The following is a 14,701-nucleotide window of genomic DNA, read 5'->3' as shown; positions in this document are numbered from 1 at the left end:
GAAGGATGCGGATAGGTGGGGTTAAAGACCCGATATCAGCTGAGACCCTAATCTTAAACTGTCTAACAGTAATAATGTAAGGTTACGTGGCAGGAAAAGAGATAAGTGAGCGAGTGAAAAAGCGCGAGTTAATGATAACCTAGCTAAAATCGAAATGAAGTGGGCATAGACGTGACATGTAATATGAAAAATTGGTAACTAGTTGTCATCTTAGTAAGCGTGTTCATCTAAAAGAAGGTAAACGAGTCAGGGAGACGTATAAGTAGAAAATATTACTAATTTTTCGAGGATAGGGCGACCGTAGCTGGTGTTGGATTGGGGCTAATTGGAGGTTAGCGAGAGAGACCTCCCCTGCAGTGAATCTAGTCGGGTTGATAATGCAGTCAATAATAAATTATGGGGGGCACTTAAGCTCCACCTTTAAGGGTGTGGCGAGATATCGTAGGCTCAGTTCAGTTCAGTTCAATCGTGTCCCGCTTTCCGGTCTCTCACTATCTTCCTAACATCACATAACTTCATCTGCAGCGCCTCGAGGATGCCATCTAACCATCGCGTTCGCTGCCTACCCCTTCTCCGGCGACGCTCAACCTTTCCCAACGTCAAATCTTTCTCGAGCGACTCCTCTCTTCTCATCAGATGACCAAAGTAGCTGAGCTTTAACTTTAGAATTTGACCCTCCAATGAGCAGTCAGGGTTTATGGTCGACAATATCGACTGATTTCATCTTCTGGCCGTCTAAGGAACTCTCAAGAGTCTTCGCCAGCACCCCAATTCAAACGCTTCAATTCTTCGACAGTCAGCCTTCTTCACAGTCCAACTCTCGCATCCATACATCACAACTGGAAATACCATAGCACGAGTTATACGGATCTTGGTTGGCAGACTAATGTCTCTGCTCTTTACTAGGCGGTCAAGGCTAGCCATGGCTCTCTTTCCCAGAAGTAGGCGTCTCCTAATTTCATGGCTGCAGTCTCCTTCCGGGGTTATCTTGGAGCCCAAGAAAAGAAAATCTGTCACAGCTTCCACTTCTTGTCCCTTGATGCTCCAGGACTTGATGGGGCAAGACGCCATGATCTTTGTCTTTTTAATGTTCAGTTTAAGCCCAAACTTCTCACTCTCTTCTTGTACGCACATCAGAAGGCTACTAGCCCACATATGGAAGTGAATGTAACGCTCAATAAAGAAATTGTTTGCACCACGAAACATGTGGACAAGCTTTGCTAACGCTATTGATTGCGTAGTGAAAATTGCGGACAAAAATGAGAGCTGCGCCTTTTTCTCGTATTTCCCCTGATATATGTTTGTCCTTTTCGTCTCTGACTGTTGTTGCCATCGAATCGCATGTATACTATTGTTTATGTTAACTTTGTACATCCCGTTTCCTCTTATTTTGCTTGTACTGTTAACATGATGACACCATGTAATGTTTGATGATATTTTGATGATGCCTCCCCTCTTATGTAATGCTCACTTGGGCATTTGGGGTATTAAAACGAAATATAAAGCCCCGCTTTAACCAAGCCGCATGAACCGGCCTGCGTGGCCTATGGGCACCGTGAATGCAAGGGTTCTGGCAGACTGATTCTAATATGCCCCTCCCATATGAAAGAAGAGGCCCGAGTTGGCAGCTCCTGCCAAACGTAACGTCAGGCAACTCAACAATTTAAGCCATTTAAGCTGCCAGCTAGCGCCTGCCAGTATTGTCATGGTTGTGATTTTTCGCTCACAATGCCAATGCCGGCGGGACGCCGTATATTCGGTCAACGGGGCTGTTAACGCTATCGCGTTAAAGTCAATGACACTGCTGTTCCTAGAAAAAAAAAAAAAGGACGAAGAAATCACAGAAGCTTTCCCGTTTGAGTGCATTCATAAGCAGGCGAGGAGTGCCACTGATAAGAACCAGGAAGGTATAGTGCAAAATGAGGTTAGTCATTAAAAAAAAAGAAAATGAGAAGGGTCTAACGCTGCTGGACAGAATGTGGAGCGAAAGCATTAGCTGACCGAGCGTTCTTCTTCTTCTTCCACAGTGCCACGGTAACACGGTGTCACGCCGACGGCTTGAAAACCTACCGCAGTGTAGTTTTCGCTGCAAAAAGAGAAATGGTAATTATAGGGTCCGTTGGCTCATTTGGAATATAATACTTTCAAGAGCATGGTCGCCATTTGACTGTGAGGGTAAAAAAGTACTTGGGAACACTTAAGCTATGCATGCCTTTCAAGGTATGATACGACAACAATGAAGGCTCCCGACTCTCCCTGCGGATTTTCATTCCCGTACATGCAATTTGCTACTATAGCTCAATCTCTAATCCATAAATTTGTGCCTCTATTATCTCGCACATATTCATTGGCATTCAGTCAGTAAGCTACGCAGTTACGTGAAAGACCACCCGATATAGATATAAGGCCCCGCTTTAACCGTGACACACCAAAATGCTTGTGAGGACGAGGTGTAGCGTTTGACTCGGACGGTTCAACTCCCATCTGAAAAGAGAAGCTCGTATTAGCAGTGGCTGCGAGCCCGGCCATGTCAGCTCCCTACTATCACCGGTCAGTGCCATGCTCGCGATTTTTCGTTCACAACGGCGACGGCGGATTTTCTGGTGAACGGGGCATTCAACGTTATCGCGGTAATAAGACATGTGCCATTTTGAAACTGTGTGTAACTCCACTAACGGCCATGATCGAGGAATTTGACGTATTTGACACTTTGTTTGCTCGCTGTAGCAAGCAGAATGTACAAAATGTTTCGTACGGCGCTGATTAAAAAAGGGGCGACGAGACATATCCGTAAAAAAAAAAAAAAGAAAAAAGAAATATGCGGCACAGAGTTCATCCCGAGTCGTAGCGTCTAACCTGCGCACCAGTAACTATACTGCACTTTGGACATCGGTGCTGAATTCGAGTCACCGATCGGTGACACCGACAGAAAAAGTGCCGTCTCTCTGTGATTTTCGATGCGCCAAACAGTCTTACGCTTGGCTCAACGGAGGGAGAGGGTAGACGCCGCATACTTAATGCGATGTTTCTTGCAGCCCTGTCACCAGAAGCTCACGTAGGCACGGCGCCATCGCGGACTCCGCACATCGGAACTTATGCAAAGGGTTGATTCTGAATAACCCAGGGTATACTTCCGGCCTTATTTGACGAATGACCCCAACGTCCACTCACTACTGAGCCGAAAGGTTATTGGTGACCCCAGAAAAATCCCTGCCCTCTCTCACCATCATCTACTTATCCTTTATATAATTATTACGCGCTGGAGCAGGGCAAGCGTGAACAGGTACACGGGAAAACGACGATGCCGCTCAGCTTGTTTTTGGAAGCCGGAAGCGATCGCAGAGTGCGGTTCGTTAATAATTCTAGATGCTACTAGGACTGCAAGCGCCTGACAACCGCTGTGACAACAGGTGAGGTCAGCGAACTGATCTTTTGCGCAGCAGAACGACGCAATAGATGGGTCTGGCAAATGACTGGTATGTGAGCAAATTTTCGACCTATTTGGCCCCTTTCGTACATGGTGAATTACTTGGAACGGTTGCCCGAACTTAATTCAGACCATGGCATTACACTCTTGTGCAGGAATCTCGAGGGGGACAAAACACTAGCATGCAAAAAAAAAAAAATGAAAATGAAAATCGAGCAAGTTCTAAATCAACCGCAACGCGCTCGGGTTAAAACTAATTTGACCCGCATGGGCTTTAGCGCTGGACATTCCCACAGCAGGTGATAGATGTCAGCTTCTATATTTCTGGACTTGCAGACGGGGCACCCAGGGTGTGGATACAAATATCGAAATTGTGGCACCTGGTGGCAGCTGGCCTCTCCCCCCATAATCCGCAGTCATATGCCGTTTGGACGCAGGGACTGCATCATCGTTCACTCCTCGACTTCATTGCATCAGCCAACTTTTGTTTTCATTTATTTGACCACACCCTTCATTCGTCGTAACATTCGTTTTATGCCCTGAGGCAATAAACATCGCAAAAAAACAAACTATTATGACCGTTTATATTACGAAACAGTGGCAGAAATTCAGTCATCTCGATATGCGGCGTGCATTATTAAGCAGTTAGCTAGATTTGCGTACGAGTTTATCCCGACCCTGACAGCGATGTTTGGCAGTTAGCAAGTGTTCAAAAATCTGGAGTACATTTAAGCTCTGTCTTTACGGGTATATATGACACGGCAGTGTTAATGGCTCCTGTTTGCCAAATCCCCTTACGGATCACCGTTCGCGTACTGCTTTGAAACTCGCTTAATCACTAATCTCTTAATTTGCTCCCCTGTTATCTCGCACTAGTTAGCATATCATCAAGCTGTAACGTACTGGGAAACACCCTCCGACTTAAATATAAAGCCCCGTTTTAACGAAGCCCCGCTTTAACGAAGCCGCACGAACATGCCGGCGTGACCTAGAAGTATCGTCTCTGACTCGGAATACAAGGTTTTAGTTTCGATTCTCATTTCACACTCCATAAGGGTGCCCCTGCCAAACTCGGCCTTGTCACGTGGTCTCGTGCCGTCGCACAATCCGCCAGCCAATCAACACCCAGTCATGCCACCTGCCAAAGGCATGCCCGTGATTTTTCGCAGACAGTGCCGACGCCCACAACGCCGGCGACGCCAAGAACGGGGCCTTTAATGCTGCCGTGTTAAAACCAGTGTGTAATCAGTTATTATTGCGAAAGCAATACTACTCGCACTTTCAAGCCGTCAGCGTGGCCCGGCGGTGACCACCATTGACCTTTGACCTTTAGACGACCCCCGTAGACGACCCCAAGCTGGCAGGAGCTGCCAACTTGGGTCTCTCGTTTCACATGGGACGGTTATGTCAGAATCAGCCTGCCAGGACCATGGCATTCACATTACCCCTACAGGCCACTAAGGCACATTCAAACGGCTTGGTTGAAGCGGCGCTTTATATGTGGGCTGAGGAAGAAGAAGAAGAAGAAGAAGAAGAAGAAGAAGAAGAAGAAGAAGAAGAAGAAGAAGAAGAAGTAAAAGAAGAAGAAGAAGAAGAAGAAGAAGAAGAAGAAGAAGAAGAAGAAGAAGAAGAAGAAGAAGAAGAAGGTGGAGAAGAAGAACTCTCGATGCACCCGCAGCTAATGCTTTCGCTCCATATTCGGTTCAGCAGCGTTGAACCCTTCTAATTTTTTCTTCTCTTCGTTACAATAATTATATACTTTTTCTATGCGGCTCACGATTCTGCGGAGCAGTCTCGTTTTTGTTTCAAGAATTTTTATTGAGCCTGTTTTGACCGGACAACGCCTGATACATTTCGTTAAAATGTCGGACTTCGCCGGCCCCCGCGAGCTTCGGTGGCGCGTATACAGACCGGGTCCTTTTGTAACAAGACGCCGCCTATTGCGCAGAAAAAATGCCGAGATTGCATCTTCGGTTATACGACGCACGTTGCTTTTTAAGCGTGTAGAAATTCTGGAAAGATAGATATAATGAAAAAGCTAGCTGCTAAGCCTAATGGGGAAACCGTGAGTAGAGGCAGTAAAAATGATCAGCTAAACAAAAGGTTATGTCCGGGGGCTTTCGGACTGGGCTTCATTCTTTGAACACAGCTAAGTGTCACAAAGTGCAGGTTTTTGCGTGTCACATTTCTAGCGAATTTTTTTAGATACGTACCTCCAGAGCTCGCGCAGTATAGGAACGCACACTTACCATTCGTTATTTGATTTAATTGTTCCTCTCTGAGACATAAATAACACATTAAAAACTTACGCGCAGATACAACAAAGAAACCACGCGCAGCATTAAAAGCCGCTTGAGCTTGAAAGAACGAGAAAAAAAAACAAAAACAAAAAACGAACAGTTGGTTATACTTAAAAAAAGAGTGTCCTACTACAGGTCGTCGTTTCCACTAATTCAGATCAAATTCATGTGTATCTTCTTTTCCATTGCGTTCATACTGTCCGCGCCTACGTGCCCTCTACGTGCGCTCCAACTTCGGTGACATTTTCGCATCGAGCGTGTTAACGGGAAAGACCCAGAGCAAAGAGAAGCAGGTGAAGCGTCGTGATAGCAAATGCCACGAAGAAAAATGGGCCATCTTTCGGCCCCTGTCACTAATAACTGTCACCGGACACAGCGAGCGGATGTCACGTTGGAGGCCGGGCAACGTGTGCGTCCTGCACGGCGTATACGTACAGCTGCACGGCGCCCATTGGGCCGCTCATTTATACGTCGTGCGGAAAGCGCACGTTCCGTGCTGTTTCGAGAGGCTCGCGTCGAATCGAGTGACCTCTGCATATTTGATTCTCCACCGCTCATCGGCATGGGCGCATGCCTGTCTGTGCGAGAGAAACGAATGGAACTAAAAGGCAACTGCGTAGCACGCATATGCGAGAAAGGGAAGTGAAACGATGACAACACGGCAAGGAGGTCATTACAGAGCCATCGGTTCGAATGCCGCCAATTCGATTGGCCAAGTTTCCTAGACGACCACTGCGTAAACAAGATCGACGCAAGGGAAGAGGGAAAAAAAAGGGGGGAAAAAAACAGAGGGGAAGGGGGGGGGGTGCACAATCAATGTCACGCTAGTTCGGTGGTCGGAACGTCTATATCGCAGCGTTGTCAAGTGAGGTATAAAAATACTCTTCAGCTTAAAGCGTGCATGCTGACTCGGTGGAAGCGAAAAAGCAAACAAACGCGACGAGACAATGGCTGCGTTTCTCCGTAAAAGGCAGGACGGGGGGCGAGAAGAGGTAGGCGTACGCGGTTGAAAAAGCTTCCAGCTTGTGCCGACACGCTATAGCTGACATGTGGCAATTACTTGACGTCCTGTCATCGATAGCTACCTGCGTCACGTGCGCACGTAAGGGAATGACAGGACGGGGTAGCGCTGGCCTTTGGCCTTTCCTCCCAGTTGTAACCGTGACATTCTGGTGAAGTAATACTACCTAATTACGCTGAGAAAGACATGCGCTTAATTTGGTCTGGAGCAGCTACGCGGTATGGAAGATTTTTTGACCGCAGAACCTCAGTGACAAAAAAAAAAAAAAAAGAAAAGAAGAAGAAGAGGTTTATCGAAAGGTGAGCACAAGGGTACATTACGCAGATTTAGATAGAGCTTAAGAAGTGCCATAAGTGCTCCCCTGTAAAGGCTCTCCTGTAACGAAATCCTTTTCTTGGTCACTTTTAACAAAATGATACCAGCAGTACGATTTTTCGAAACTTTCACCTGTTGATGACAGCATGCATGAGTATCTCACTGTCTCAAACATTCCGATAGGTTTCGGAACTGTTGAGGTGAGACAAAAATGCCGCGCGATGATCGGCAAGTTTTTCGTTCCTAACCGAATAAACCAATGCGGGTTGTGTTAGTGTTCATGGTTTCCAGTTGCGGTTTCCCCACAGTTTCAGAGTAGAACGCACGATACTTGTGGTTTCATATATATATATATCAAGGGGAAATGAGGGTGCTCGTTATAATACACGAAGGAAAGAAGCCAACAGTCGGCGAGGCCAAGGAAAGCATTGGGGATTGTACTTTATGTCTTTTCTTTTTAAATTTCATTTTTACTTCGGTAATCACATAAATTAGTAATGTAATCTGTTTAGGGCAAAGATAAATAAACACAAAGTAGAAGGAAAAACAACGTGCTGATGTGGGAACCGAACCCATGACCTCCGAATATCGCGTCCATCTATATATATATATATATATATATATATATATATATATATATATATATATATATATATATTTTAAAGTCGGGAAAAGCAGATCAGTGGCAATCACTAAACTGCGAAAGGACATCGAGCGAGCTCGTGTTGAATTACACTCTACTTGCGGAAACAGGGAAGGTTGAGGCCAAGGTGTAATAACATCTTACACCGTGGTTGAGGCTCGCCGTGTTTCCATGTGAACGAGTGCACCACTTGCTTTCAACTGTTGAACATCAGTATGATCTCTCTTCGTATTTCTTCAGTGTTCGTGAATATTTTGCCTCTAACGAGCTCAAAATTGCGTCGTGTTCTCGGAAGCTTTGCGGCGTTGTTGCATGCCTATACTTTCACTAGCCACGGCAGCTTGCGTCGTCAAGGCACAAGCATTGTAGTTGCCCGAACGTGCCAGCCGATTTCTCTTGAAACTCTTCTGTGTTCCACTGCTTGAAATAAAACAACATTTCTTGAGGGTAGCGCTATCCTGTATTCACACGATATATGGAGGAACCACACAGCAGTCCTAAAAAAATGACGCCGTTTCTCGGTGCGCGTGTATATTTATGGGGATTATGCTCCGTTCCGTATTCCTTGCAAGCAAATAGTCTTTAAGAATGGGTCACGTAACTAAGTCTCCATGCTTAAGGATGTTATGGAACTGAAAATGGTAGTAGCCGCAGTGCATTATCTCAGTGGCGTACCGTTGTTATTTTTACTGAAAGAAAGGGTAATGAATAAAACACGGCTCGAGCTGTTATTTGTTTTTAAATCTAACTAGTGCGCATGCCTCGGTTAGGGCTTTTACATCAGATTCCTTTCTTTTTTCCGTGAAGAGCAATGAGCCTCATGATTGAGAAAGCAATTTGTTGGGTGCCTGCGCTCGTAGGTGCGCTCTCACGCACCCTCACTGTGGTTGCCTTAATTTCTGCGGGACGATACAAATGCTGGCTACCACGCTATATGCATAACGGGAAGCCGTCCAAGAGGGCTAGAAAAGATTTAGGACACTGGCCAGGCCTCGGTCGGAATCAGCGAGGACGTTCTTTGACTGCCCTGCTTCCCATTGAGCGACACGCTATGACGATTTTGGTACGCTTCTTGGCATCTGCGAGGACCAGTCTTTATTTTTGCGTTTTCTTATTCTACAGCTTCGCCCTTTTCATTTCTCACAAACAAACAGACAAACAAACAAAGAAAAGCTGCAGGTAAACATCCCCGTATTTCTCAAGCTTCATGCCTGGCTCGATCTAACTCATCATCATCATCATCATCATCATCATCATCATCATCATCATCATCATCATCATCATCATCACCACCACCACCATCATCATCATCATCATCAGCCTGACTATACCCACTGCGGGGCGAAGGCCTCTCCCATTTTTCTACATTTAATACTAATAACCAGCACACATTTAGTGGACGCAACGAAAGGTGTCTGAATTTAAATTATCAAGCTAGTTATAATGCTTGTAATCTGACTTCAGTACGCCCATAGTCAGTCTAAATGCACGGAATGTAAATATTAGCCTGAAATCGTGTACTATGAAGTGATTTGAAGTCCCTGTTGTCGTTTCGGCACGTGAAAACCGATTAACTTGTTGACTCTGTTAGCGGTCCTTTTTTACCTTCGCGGTGATTGAGTAGGGGCTACATGGTTGTCCATCTTCCTTGCGCAGGATCCGCAGCGTTCCTTGGTGCGCGTCACCGGATTCGGACCTCTCATTACGGACAGTCTGGGTGCCATACATGCGTACATCACGGGGCTCATCCTGCGGCCTCCGTCCCCCAGTACCCTATACTCGTCATTGCCCCCCGTGCAGCACGACGCCGAACGCCGCCTCTGTACCCAAAGTGCCGGCACGCCGCCGGAGCCCCCCAAGGACACTGGATCTGTGTACGGCCGTGAGCAGCTGCTACCCGAACCGGAGTATCCCGTACGCCGTAGGGACGTACGCGAGATCAGGTGAATGGCGCGGCCGCTGTTTACGGAATACATGTTGAGTCGAATGTGTGAGCCTACAGATCCAAAACGCACTATACCGCAAGAGAAAAGCTTCGCAGTTTCCTACTAGTTTCCCCCACGAGCTTATCTTCTCATGTTTCCGGGAAATGAACATTTGAAATCTGGTTTAGATGCCAATGATATGACTCGAGCGTTAAATAATTACTGCCTCCATTAGAACTAGATGCGTGAGGACATTTGCTTCTTTGCAGTTCTGTTACCCACTGGCCTATGAATGAGGTATCTCATGCGCCGCTCAGGCGGTTAATATAGCTTCGGACAGCTCTGAGACAGTCAAGTACACCAGGGCTTGACAGTGTCAGAAATGTCGGTGCATGTAGTGAAAAAAAAAAAAAAAAGAGAAAGAAACGAAACGGAGGAGATGCGGCGTAAGGAGAGTACGACAGCCAGATTTCTTGATACACTTTGGTTCGATTCGAGCTGCATTTGAATCCATATTTTTTTTCTCTCTCACTTTTTGCGAAACAGTCAACTGGCAATTACATATGATGTGAGTTCTCGTATTTTGTTGACTCGGGGACCCTCTCTCAGAAGTAAGCGTGAATATTCGAATCTTAAAAGAAATTAGCACTACATCGAAAGAAGTGTCAACTGTCCAAATTGGCATTGGGGAACGTTCTGCAGAGGTGGTGGTTCCGGACAAGAATATATTGAAAGCAGCGCGATCAACGCGACTGCCGAGGCATTGTGAGCGCTTTACTAGATCCAATAAAATCAAGCTACTGGTTCATTCGATACTAAGAACACTCTGCTAGTGGTTCGCTGCCTTTCCCTGCTCATTTCAATTGAATTAAGGCAACAATTATGTGAATATGAACATTTCAGCTGTATCTTTTGAGAATGTGGAATCAGTTTTCAAAATATTTTTCTTTTCTTTTCGATTTGTTACGGTCGTACTCTCAACTCAATGTATGAAGGGAAGAGTGTGACTACTCGTTACTCAATTGCTTTCGGCCATGTAGTCATAGAAGCTCATCGTTGGCAGCCGGTTAGCGAGAAAAATTACGAGGGACTTTAGTGACTAAAGTAGTGAAAGGCGAAAGCCTGAGTGCCACATTCTGCTACGCAACTGACACTAATTAGTAATAATGAATTAATTAAAATATTAAGTAGTGATTAGTTAATTGTTTAGCCAAATAATAATCAATTTTGAATAATTATTTATTATTAAAAATTTAGTCTAATTAGTAGCTGGTCACTGATTGACATGGCCATATAAGGCAAGCATTCGCGCATACTGTGGGGGTGCTCTGTGGTTGGTCGAGACCTCTATGACGTCATCCGCCTCGGCCAATCAGAGCCGCCGCAAAAGCGGGAAACATTTTGTCCACGACACCGTGAGCCATTACAGGCTTTCACCCTAAAACCCAGTGTTTCTGTTGCAAATATAAAAAAGGCGGAGCTCATGTGTCCCCTCAATATTTTTTTCCTTGCTATCCGTGAAAATATTGAATATTTGTTCATTTTTAGTGTGTTTTAATTGCGGAGATGTCTTCAGTTCAGTTAATGACATTGCCGACACGTGCGTGAATGGTCATATATGTGTACGCGTAGTTTCATAACTATTATGACACTACGTGCAGACAGTCTTTGGTTTTAAAGCGCCCTGACACTCGACCAGGGGAAATTCATCTTGCATACTGTGCACACTGCACACACACCGTAAAGGTGCCCCTGTGTCATCCATAATTGTACCCTATGGCTGAAATCTCACTCCCCGAAATCCTAATAGCTCTGACGTCAGCGCAATCAGACAATGACATCTAGTATTATTTACTTTTGACGCGACTGGTGCGCACGCTTCCCGCAAACATAGAAAGAATGCTTGGGCTTACATTGGCGCCACTCAGCATTAGACGCTGCTGCAGCGCGGTCTATTTGCGGTGGCTGATGACAGGCCTGCACAGCTACTATAGCATAACCTTGGACATAGCGGTGTTAATTTTAGTCCAGGCCACGCACATGGTCATTCGCGTGAAGTTTATTGGCAGTGGTACGTAGACAAGGGTAAATACGCGTGCACCTGTCCCTCTCCGCGTATCAGTTTAAAGTGTGCAGGCACATATGAGCAAACGCGTGCTTCTATAGCAATAAAAAATATTACTTAAATTTACTGCATTCGCACACTGCTTTTTGGTGATCTTGTTTCACTACAAAATGGCCTCAAAATCTTTGGAGATTTATATGTTTGCCACAGACGCTGTTCAGCTTTGCGATCTTTGAGGGTCCTGCAGGAGACAATGTGCTTCGGCCATTTTTTGGTGCACGTCCTGCCGTTGCCAAATGCCGGCAGGCTTGAATAAAGGCGGGCTAAAAAATTATGACGACCCTTTGCTTTAAGCATCGATAATGGGAGCCATTAACGCTTTTCCGTCATGCGTCCGTCCTATTTTAAGTGTCCACACTATTTTTCCCTACCGCTGTATACGGCGGTGGCGGCTTTTCGGCGGAACAAGCTATACACGCTCTCTCGTAAAATTTACTTCAAAGCTGTAGGTGGCGGAAGTGTTTCCCTGATTGGCCGGCGGGTGATGTGGTGTGACGTTTTGGGCGACTAGCTAACTGGTCTGTATTCACTGGTGGATCTTTAAATGAGAGTGCTGCCTTGAAATGTTGGAGAAGAAAGCGGCGATCATGTTGGCGTTGAGTGCAGAGGACGAATTTTTTTCCCGCGTAATTTTAACACGACGGGCCCCACTTCATTACGCCCATCGTGCACGGGCCCTGGCTCGCCAAACAGGGCCTCACAAATGACCCGCGCTGTGCCTATTTTACCAGCGCGAGGTTTTGATGCGGAAACAGTATGAGTGCCATGAAAGAGAGACTTGCCCACCGGGTGCCTGAAGCCTCTGCTACCTGCCACGGCTGGCAGATAGCGAAAATATATATATATATATATATATATATATATATATATATATATATATATATATATATATATATATATATATATATATATATATATATATATATATATATAATACTTGGTAACGAAAGGCTCGGCCATAACAAAGTATTTAATGTGCTTCTTATCACTACAGAGGTGTAATCGAAAAGGTGGAAGTTTTCGCATTTTCTTCGCATCGATACAAATTGATTGCCTTGCACTTTCTGCTTTTAGTTGAAATTAAGTTATTAGCAAACTCCGTGCCTTCTACGAACTCAACGTTCGAGGGCTCGATTGCTCTGGTTTCACGAGACGACAACGATGATACGGCGGGTTTAACAGGAACAGCGGGAACGCATTGCCCTTTTAGCCTAGCCCTCGGTGGCCGTTACGTTGAACAAATTGCGTAACGTCTTCTGTGGTCCAAATATTTCTTTCAATAAAAGTTTTTGCATTGACTGGATATGGTTTCTGTTGAGAGGACTGCAAAGAAAAAAAAAAGATAAGTTTTCAAAGCCTCGTTTTTTCAACTATACGTGCAGAGAACTGGTTCAAGAAGGTCGAGAGTCATGCTGCTATTCCAAAGTGCAAGAGTTCTACGAGCAAACTTTCAGCTCATTGGTCGAGCTGAATGCGCTTTTTAAGGTGAGCTATGCGGAGTATTTACAACGTTGTTCAGTATCTGCCACAAAGGCATTGAGCAGAAAATAACATTGCACAATTCCACGAAGGCGTTCAGTTGGCAGGTGCGAATTAAAGCCGATAAATTACATCGACCGTAAAAGAACAGCAAAACACTGCTCTTTTAAGCGTTGTATAAGCTGCCTTAGTAAGCTTTTTTGATTGAGGAAATTAAGACACTTGTTTTTACAATTTTGTTTGCCATATTATATGGGCGCGCATGCTTATCGTTTCTCAGCCCTTTTAGTTATGTGCAATTTTTAAGAAGCTTTTGGTGACATTTTTGTTCGAATACATCACTCCTCACTTTTCTAGGAAAATCCAAACCAAGACGATGCAAAGCTTGATGACCCTGAGATTAAAGCCGACTTGTTGCACGCTGTTTATGATACGTTGGAAGAACTGGTGAGTTTTTCAACCCGTTTCATGATGGCACAATTTTTTTGCGGCTGGCAGCGGAAATTCTGAATTTACACCGCTCTTTTGCAGCCTGCATACGTCAGCAAAGCGGTTTTAAAAGGAATTATTAATTCTTTACTTGCTACAGACATCAGGTAAACTGCAGCAAATGTACCTGTTTGATTTGCTCGTGCCAATGATTTGCTGACCGTTGATTCAATCGTCTAGCCGAATTCGCAGATAATGATTTCTGATCATTTCTTTGCAGGTTGAAGTCGAAAGACGACACGCGTGCTGTATATATGCTGCTTCAGGTATCGAGTAGTTTTGATTTGTTCAGCCTTGTTTTTGGAACCCATTCTCTTTCTTATCATTACTGGGATATCAGTACAAGATACATTTTACCGACATTTCAGAACCCCATTTTCAGTAGCCAAGCGTCATACACCGTATTCGCGCATCTTCTGCGCAAAGTGGTGTCCTTGAAAAGTTCGGATCACCAACTGCTCATTCACTGGTTTTCAAAGTGAGTAGCGTTTAACCATGCTGCAGGTGTGTGTTCTGATACACCCGAGCACATTCTGATCATTGCGTTATGAGCCTATGTATCAATATATTTGATTATTTCACCTTCATGCTTCTCGTGAGTACTTGTATCGGAAATGAATTTAGTGGTTTTCATCACCAGAAACTGTATGCTTAAAAGTCTGTGCGTTTTATCTTCCCTTGCGACCAAGTACAGCATTTTCAATATTTCTGTAACTATGTACTATATGCGGGGAGTATGAAAAAATCAAGATAACATATGATAAAGACACATTTGTTATGCATAATGAGATAGCTTTTAGGGTTTCAGCACATTCCTGAAAAAAAAAAAAAAACGTTAAGGTTAGGTGCTACTCAATACTGACGCTTACCTTGCCAAACAAGCTGTCAAGAATGGGAACCCACAGAAGCAAATGAGCCATGCTTTAATAACCTATTAGAAACTCAATATGTACTATCGGGGACAAACGTTTACAGGA

General features: G+C 44.8%; 1 protein-coding gene across 1 annotated transcript in view; it reads left to right on the top strand.

Moving 5' to 3' along the window:
* The window catches only part of LOC146205974 (putative E3 ubiquitin-protein ligase HECTD2), a 40,420-nt gene that overhangs the window by 2,761 nt on the left and 22,958 nt on the right, over positions 1 to 14,701 (top strand). Inside the window, exons 2-7 of the mRNA XM_084586982.1 lie at positions 9,363 to 9,649; positions 13,139 to 13,241; positions 13,593 to 13,682; positions 13,767 to 13,831; positions 13,945 to 13,990; positions 14,093 to 14,202. Coding sequence (XP_084443108.1) covers positions 9,363 to 9,649; positions 13,139 to 13,241; positions 13,593 to 13,682; positions 13,767 to 13,831; positions 13,945 to 13,990; positions 14,093 to 14,202 — 701 coding nt within the window. The remainder of the gene's footprint in view (positions 1 to 9,362; positions 9,650 to 13,138; positions 13,242 to 13,592; positions 13,683 to 13,766; positions 13,832 to 13,944; positions 13,991 to 14,092; positions 14,203 to 14,701) is intronic.

This window comes from Amblyomma maculatum, chromosome 1 (genome assembly GCF_055883805.1).
Source record: "Amblyomma maculatum isolate TAMU_Amacu chromosome 1, ASM5588380v1, whole genome shotgun sequence".
Taxonomy (NCBI): Eukaryota; Metazoa; Arthropoda; class Arachnida; order Ixodida; family Ixodidae; genus Amblyomma; species Amblyomma maculatum.
The sequence above is the reverse complement of the archived record's forward strand: the minus strand, read 5'-3'. Positions and strand labels throughout refer to the sequence as shown.